Source organism: Tupaia chinensis, unplaced genomic scaffold (genome assembly GCF_000334495.1).
Source record: "Tupaia chinensis unplaced genomic scaffold, TupChi_1.0 Scaffold146027_1, whole genome shotgun sequence".
NCBI classification, from domain to species: Eukaryota; Metazoa; Chordata; class Mammalia; order Scandentia; family Tupaiidae; genus Tupaia; species Tupaia belangeri.
In genome coordinates, this window is record NW_006205883.1 from 190549 (window position 1) to 198996 (window position 8448).

At 46.3% G+C, this 8448-nt stretch overlaps 1 protein-coding gene across 1 annotated transcript in view; it reads right to left on the reverse strand.

Moving 5' to 3' along the window:
* The window catches only part of LOC102475398 (arylsulfatase D-like), a gene marked incomplete at its 3' end in the record, with an annotated part of 28506 nt that extends 20268 nt beyond the window's left edge, over nucleotides 1-8238 (reverse strand). The window contains 2 exon segments of the mRNA XM_027768359.1: nucleotides 723-788; nucleotides 7977-8238. Coding sequence (XP_027624160.1) covers nucleotides 723-745 — 23 coding nt within the window.
* Between the last annotated feature and the right edge of the window lie 210 nt (nucleotides 8239-8448).

Genomic DNA, 8448 nt, shown 5'->3' on the forward strand with positions numbered 1-8448 from the left:
GAAGGAAGGAAGGAAGAAAGAAAGAAAGAAAGAAAGAAAGAAAGAAAGAAAGAAAGAAAGAGAGAAACAAAGAGAGAAACAAAGAAAGAGAAAGAAGGAAAGGAAGAAAAAGAAAAAGAAAACTTGAGGGCAGCCCTCCAACCCACAGCCAGATAAAAGCTGAGGCCCTCGGTACAATAGCCCTAAGGGACTAAAGCATCTCTGAGTGATTTTTCATCTAGATCCTGCTCAGCTGAACCTTGAGATGACCACAATCCCCCCAACACCTTCACTGCAGCCTAGTGAGGCACCCTGACCCAGAAGACCCTGACCTAGAACACCCCGATCCAGAAGACCAGCTAGGTCAAGTCCACATATCTAACACAGAAAGCACAACACAACTGATGTATGCTTTTTAAGCATTCGGGTAACTTGTTACACAGCAGTTGGTAACTGATACATGTTCAGATGGATCTGAAAGTTCGAGCGCTATGGTTGGAACAACGGACAGTATTTACTTTCACAGCTTCTGGGAAAATACTGGTAGATACTATACAATTACTCTCCTTCCATGCTCACCATCACCAACACAACTCCCTATCACATGGGAGGCTGCCTTTTATACAGACACACTCACAACTGAGGACACAAGTCTGGAGCATTGAAGAGGATTTGTGTTGCAGATCCTTAGCAGAAATGTCGGTTTCATTGAGAAGTCATTGCAGCAGGTCATTTTCTCTTACCTGTGAGTCTTCAGTTTGTTCATGTTGTCTTGTCCTTTTCACTGTAGAGAATGGACCAGAAAAATCCTGTCACACAGAGTAATATTGCTCACAGTCTATGTATTATGGAGGGTTGAGGATAATGTGAGCAATGACTAAGCAAAGACTTCTTTTTCTTCTTTGGAGAGGTTTTTGCTATAGGGCTCATGCGCTCACCAGAAAGACAGAGAGACAGAAGACAGAAAGCAAGAAATCATCCCCCATGGGAGGATGGCCATGCCACAATCCCTTCTCCTCCATTCTCCTCTTAGGATCTTGAGCACGCACGCATATGCGCCCAATGTGAGTTTAAGCCACCGGATCTGGGACTCAAACCATGGTCAACTACAGGGAGTTCAGCGACAGAGCCATGACACCAACAGCTGGTCTCACAAAACTTTTCGGTCATAGTTTTTGTAATTATGTGTGTAGGTGTAGGCTCTTGGCTTCACTTTAAGGACTTCATTACTTCACAGTATTATATAGAACCTGGTCGTTTTCGTAAAACACTTGAAACGTCTTATCATCTTGACATTATCAGGGTTCTCTAGTGGCCAGAGAGAAAGACGGAAAGGTCATTTTCTCAGTTGCTTCCTATCCTTGGGGTGGCCCTACCTTGAGGTCTTAGTTTCAGACGTTCTTTTTTCTTTTTTTTTTTTTTCCAGATTTTTACCCTAGGATGTATGCATTCACCAGAGAGAGACAGAGAAAGAGAGTTCTCTAGTGGCCAGAGAGAAAGGTGGAAAGGCCATATTCTCACTTGCTTCCTATTCTCAGGGTGGGCCTACCTTGAGGTCTTAGTTTCAGACGTTCTTTTTTCTTTTTTTCCAGATTTTTACCAGAGGATATATGCATTTACCAGAGAGAGACAGAGAAAGAGAGAAGCAAAGTGAGAAATCACCCCCAGGGAGGATGGCCATTCCACAGTCCCTCCTCCTCCATTCTTCTCTCAGGATTTTGGGCATGCACACATATACGCCCGATGTATTTTTCAAACCACTGAGTCCAGCATTTAAATCATGGGATTGTCCGTGTGGAATCCAGAGTCTTAATCAGCACATCCCCTGCTGACCCATGGGAGGAATGCTTTTATCAGGAAATACAACCATAATTCCATAGAACTGCAAGTTAAGATAGCAACTCAAACACTTGAGGCTCCTTGCATCTCTATGCCAAGAGAGAGAGTTACTGTATTGGCAGGGTGGTCGGTCCAGGCTACTGAGGGAAAATTGAACTATTATTTCACAATGGAGATAAAGAAGATTGTGTCCGAAATACAGGAGTTTCTATAGGATGTCTGTTAGTATTCCCATTTCCTGTGATTAAGGTCAATGGGAAACTACAACAACCTAATCCATGAAATGAGAAAAAAAAATTATAGTATAGATAGGATTTATTACCAATTTTGGCATCTACTGGGAATCTTTTAATGCATCTTCTCCATTCTCCTCTCAGGATTTTGCAGCATTATGGACCATTGTTAAGTCTTGAAATCAACCTAAGTGTCCCAAAACTGATGACGGGGTTGAAAAACTGTGGCCTGTCGATTTCACAGAATATTACACAGCTGTAAAAAACAATGAGACCCTATCGTTTGACTCAAAATGAATGAGTATAGATGACTTAATGTTGAGATAAGTGAGCCAGACTTTGAAAGACACACATTGTATATCCCCATTCAATCTGTGCTGAGTGCTGGCATGTTACCTGCTAGCTCTCTGTATTCTATCTTTTTCCTTTCTCTCTCTTCTTTCTCTCTCTTTCTTTTTTCTTTCTTTTTTCCTTCCTTCCTCCTTCTTTCTCTCCTTCTTTCTCTTTCTTTCTTTTGTTCTTTCTTTTTCTCTCTCCCTCTCTTCCCTCCTTCCTTTCTTTTTCTTTCTTTCTTTCTTTTCCTTCCTTCCTTCCTTCCTTTCTTCTTTCTTTCTTTCTTTCTTTCTTTCTTTCTTTCTTTCTTTCTTTCTTTCTTTCTTCTTTCTTTCTTTCTCTCTTTCTCTCTTTTTCTTTCTTTCTTTCCTTTCAAGATTTTTGCCATAGGGCACTTGTACTCACTGGAGAAAGACAAGGAGAGATTCAGAATAAAAGAGACTGAGAAATCAACCCCCTACCCCAGGGGAGATGGCCACACTGCAATCCCTTCTCCTCATTCTCATCCTTGGATTTGGGACATGCACGCACACGTGCCTGGTGTGTTTTTCAAGCTCCCAGGTCCAGGACGGGAACCACACAGTCAGCCATGTGGGCTCATCCCGCCACTTTAACTAACACGCCACCTGCTGGCCCTCCATGAAAATTTCTTACAAGGTGCATGTGACCTTGCAAATACCTTCACTTAAGAAAAAATTGTCAGTCACAAACAGCCAACCCAACAGTTGAATTGAGTTGAAATACTTTGCCCAACGAGATCATGAAGAAGCAAGAGACCTAGAAATTTTCACCCCAGTGTCTGCTTGCAAGTTCATGTCAGTTTCTGTTTTCCTTTGGGTCGGGGGTTTTCATTTGGTATTGTTTTGTTTTTGCCACAGTGCATGTGTGCTTGCCCAAAAGAGAGAGAGAGAGAGAGAGGGAGGGAAAGTGAGAAATTACCCCTGGAGGGATGGCTGTGCCTCAGTGCCTTTGATTTTCTTTCAGAATTTGGGGCACACAAGCACACACACCCAGCATAATTTTCTTTTTTCTAAATAATTATTTTTTATGTAACTTTATTTATTTATTTATTTATTTTTGACCAGTGAAGGAGAGAGAGAGAGAGAGAAATTGAGAAAGCAAGCTGCCAGGTCCAGGACTTGAACTGAGGTCAGCCATGTGGGAGTCCAGTGCCCTTAAGCACCATGCCACCTGGTGTCTCCTCCTGCATAATTTTGAAGCAATTGGGCCCAGGATTCAAAACGTGGTCAACCATGTGGGAGTTCAGCATGTTAACCACCATACCGCCTGCTGCTCCCCCCCATGTCAGTTTTTAAAAATATAATTCTTAATTTAAATGATTATTATTATTGTTTGTAGAAGTTTTTACCTTAGGGTGCATGCCTGGTAACCACTATACTGCCTGCTGCCCCCCCCATGTCAGTTTTTAAAAATATAATTCTTAATTTAAATGATTATTATTATTGTTTGTAGAAGTTTTTACCTTAGGGTGCATGCCTGGTTTGGGAGAAAGAGAGAGGCAGAAACAGAGAGACAGAAAGCAAGAAATCACCCCCCGAGAGGGATGGCCACGCCGCAATCCCTTCTCCTCCAGTCTCCTCCCAGGATCTTGGGGACGCACGCACATGCACCTGACAGCAGTTTCAGGCCACCAGGTCTGGGAGTTGAACCATGATCAACAGTGCAAGAGTCCAGCGACATAACCGTTATACCATCTGCTGGTCCCTTATTATGATCATTTTAATTTGACCAAAGAGAGAGAGAGAAAGTAAGAAAGCAAGTCTCCTGGTTTGGGACTCAAACCGTAGTCAGTCAGGTAGAGCCCAGCGCCCTAAGCACCACGCCACCAACTGGCCCTCCATGTCAACTTTTAAAGCTTCTTTCTTTCTTCTTCTGAGATAGAGCGATATAATTAGAGAAAGATAGAGAGACACCCCCCACAGGGTGTCCGTGCCACAACCCACCCCAGTGTCAGCCCACCCAGGTCACGGTCATGTGCTCGGGGACATCCCTGGATGCAAACCGAGGTCCGTCCCATGGGTGTCCTTCCGAACTGCACCACGCTGCCACCTGACCCAGCTTAGCCGTCACCGGCCACCTCCCTAAATAGTCTCCCCTACTCAGAGACATGCAGGGAGACACAGACTGACCCCTCAGCTCACCTGGGTGCAAGCTGCACTTCCAGTCTGCCTTTCCTCTCCTTTGCCGTGAGCAGGGAGCTGCAGAGTATGGGAGGGGACGGGCTAAGTCCGGGTCTCAGATTCCTAGGTCTAACTCCGCCCCTGCTCTGGCAGCTCCCGGGGAAAATCAGGGGGCAGAGCGCTCAGCTCAGAGGGGAGCAACAGAGATCTTCTCCCAAGGCCAAATAGGTGCGGAGACAGGTTACGAGTGCCCAGGGGCTCAGCCGTGAGGAGCTCACCTCTGTTCCCAGGGTATAAAGCAGACGTCTCATGAGGCCAGCAGATGGCCCAGCGGTTATATTGCTGGACTCTCACATGGCCGACCATGGGTTAAGTCCCGGACCCGGTGACTTGAGAGTCACACACATGCGTGTATACATGCCCAAGATCCCAGGAGGAGAATGGAGGAGAAAAGATTGCAATATGGCCATCCCCGTTGGGGGGTAATTTTTCATTTTCCTTCTCACTCTCTCTGTCTCTGTCTCTCTCTCCAACAAGCACACATGCCCTAAAGTAAAAACCTCTTAAAAAATAAAAAAGTGGGACCAGCAGATGACATAGAGGTGACAGTGCTGGACTCCCACATGGTCAGCCTGGACCCAGTGACTTAAGACTCACGCCGGGCGCGTGTGCGTGCATGCCCAAGATCCTGAGAGGAGAATGGAGGAGAAGGGATTGCAGTGTGGCCATCCCCCCTGGGGGGGGGTTGATTTCTTGCTTCCCTCTCTCTGTCTCTCTCTGTCTCTGTCCCACTCTCTCTCTCTGTCTCTGAAGAGCACATGCACCCTAAGGCAAAAATATCTTAAAAAACAAGTCAACGTCTCAAGGAGACATGCCCTGGGCAAGTGTCTACCCAACCTCAGTGAGGACGTCCCCCATAGAAATATTAGTCGAAGACTGAAAATGGAATGTGGCTGTTCCCATTGTCCTCACAGGCTCTAAGAGCCTCCAGGGAAGCACAGAAATCTCTCTTTGTTTGGGACACTTTCCTGTCACCGGTCACAAGCCAACAGGTACGGGATTCCTCTGAAAACATGGTAAGTGTAACTTCCACACGGTAGCATCAAACCGGACAGAAGGGCATCTCAGTGGGCCACAGATTCATCCCGATTCTTTCAAGATTATCTCTCCTGGGGACAGCAGGCAGTACAGTGCTTAAGATGCTGGACTCTCGGGAGGACCAGCAGTTAGCTATGTCGTTGGACTCTCATGTAGTCCACCGTGGTTCGCGTCCTGGACCCGGTGGCTTAAACTCACACCGGGCGTGTGCATGCGTGCCCAAGATCCAGAGAGGAGAATGGAGGAGAAGGGATTGCAGCATGGCCATCCCCCGCTGGGGGGTGATTTCTCGCTTTCTGTCTCTATGTCTCTGTCTGTCTGTCTGGTGAGTACACATGCCCTATAGCAAAAACCTCTCCAAAAAAAAAAAAGAAAAAGGCTTCTGGACTCCCACGTGGACGACCTCAGTTGACTCCCAGATCTGGCAACTTGGAAATGACACCCGGCGGGTGTGCAGGAGTGCCCGAGGTCCTGGGAAGAGAACGGAGGAGAAGGGATTGCAGGGTGACTTCTCGCTTTCCCTCTCACTGTCTCTGTCTCTCTCCCCTCTGACAACGGTTGTGTCCTATGGAAAACACCTTTAAAAAAGAAAATGATTGTGTCTCCTTGGGCCAGTTCACGGTCTGCTGGTTCCAAAGTCTGGACCCCACATGGCTAACCATGCATTTCAAGTCCTAGACCAGATGGCATGAGAAACACGCCACAGGTATGTTCACGTACGACCAAAATCTCAACAGGAGGGACAAATGGGGGAGTCTCTCTCTCTCTCTCTCTGTCTCTCTCTGCAGGGAGTGAACACACCTTTTGGGGAAAAAAATGTTAAATAAAAAAATAATCTTTTTCTTCTTTTTATGTTAATGAGTTCTTGGGTATAAAAACAAGTCAACTGTTTTCTGCATAGCCAGTTACAGAGTGGTGAGAAATCTGTAATTATTAATGCGGTCGGGGCACGCGCCTGTTTCCCGGGACAGCTGGGACAGGCATGCTGCCAAGACCTTTGCAGGGAAAAGGAAAACGGTTTTCCTCTCTGCTCCGAGGTTCCCTTGCTGAACTTTGAATGAAAGAAAAATAAAACAGATCGCCAGAAGGACTTTACTTTCTATGCATCTGTCCAGGAGTCCCACAGAAGACGGAGGTCAAGCCATGGTTGACTGATTCGAGCTTGTACCGACCAGTACCCTGGGCTGCAGAAAGGGGAGGGGACTGAGCCTTCCAGGACCGGTGGACACATCGCCGAGGGTGAGGGAAGGACAAGTATGGGAAATACATTGGCTTTTAAAAATAAAAAAAGGTTTTTGCCATAGGGCACATGCACTTGCCAGAGAGGGACAGAGAGAGGAGTGAGAAATCACACACACACACACACACACACCCAGTAGAGGTAGCTGCTCTGCAATCCCTTCTCCTCCATTCTCCTCTCAGGATTTTTGGCATGTAGGCACATGTGCCTGGTGTGATTTTCAAGTTGCCAGGTCCGGGACTCGAACTGTGGTCAGCCATGTGGGATTCCAGCCCCTTAACCACCACCATGCTAGCTGCTGGTCCTAAATTTGCTTTCTTATGCTGATAAAAAGCCTCTCAGGTGATAAAATATGTCTCTGAGCAGCCTTTTTCCTGGTACAGATAATTTGACTAAGAAAAAAATCTGTTTATAATTTTTTTTGTCTTTTCAGTTATCTTTTGTTGGCTTGCTTTTTAAAGAATTATTTATTTAATTCTCTTTGTTGTTATTCTTTTTTAAAAATGTGCTACAGCACACATGAGGTCACAGTGGAGGGAGTGAGAAAGCAAGCTGCCAGATCCGGAACTCGAAACGCGATCAGCCGTGTGGGAGTCCAGTGCCTCAACCACACGCCACCTGCTGGCCTCTGTTCGTTTCTTGTTTTCTTCACTGCTTCCTTTCTTTCTTATTGACATTTAGTCTCTGTACATCTTCATAGCACGCAATATGATTTTTCTTTCTTATTTTTTAGGTTTTTGCCATAGGGTGTGTGTATGTGCACCAGAGAGAGATACAGAAAGAGACAGTGAGAGGGAACATGAAAAATCACTCCCTGTAGGGGGGATGGCCACGCTGCAATCCCTTCTCCTCCATTCTCCTCTTGGGATCTTGTGCACACACACCCATACTTGCCTGGTCTGAGTTTAAGCCACCGGGTCCGGGACTGGAACTGTGGTCGACTACATGGGAGTCCAGCAACATAGTCATTACGCCAACTGCTGGTCCCGGCCTGAGCCATTTTTAAGAGGCTACCTCCCAGCTCACTATACAAGTCTCTAACATCTGTTCATACTGCTATGACAAAATACCGTAGAGCGGGTACTTCATAAACAGTAGCAATCAATGGCTTACAGTTCTGGAGGGTGGAAGTCCACGTTCTGGTGGAGACTCACTTTCCGGTTCTAGATGGCGCTGTTTCACTGCGTCCTCATACGGTAGAATGGCCGAGAGAGTTCTACGGGGACCCTTTCATAATCCCAGTCATGACAGCGCTACTCTTACAACCTCATGACCTCTTAAAGGCCCCACTTCCTAATACTATCATTTGCGGATGAAGATTTCAACATGGATTTGGGTGGGAGGATGCAAACATTCAGACTGTAATAATAGCTAAACTCACACGGCTTCTGAAAAGACCTTCAACTGCTAACACCGTCTACTGGGAGGTTCTTGTTGGTCTGCTTAAGGGCACCATGCCCAGACTAGCCTCTTGGCCTGATTCGCGCTTTCCAGAGTCTGCCCCATCGATTCTGGTAGGACTTTGCTCCTTCGCTCTATCCCGAGCTGACCCTGTCCAACAGAAGAAACCCGTCTGAATTTACCA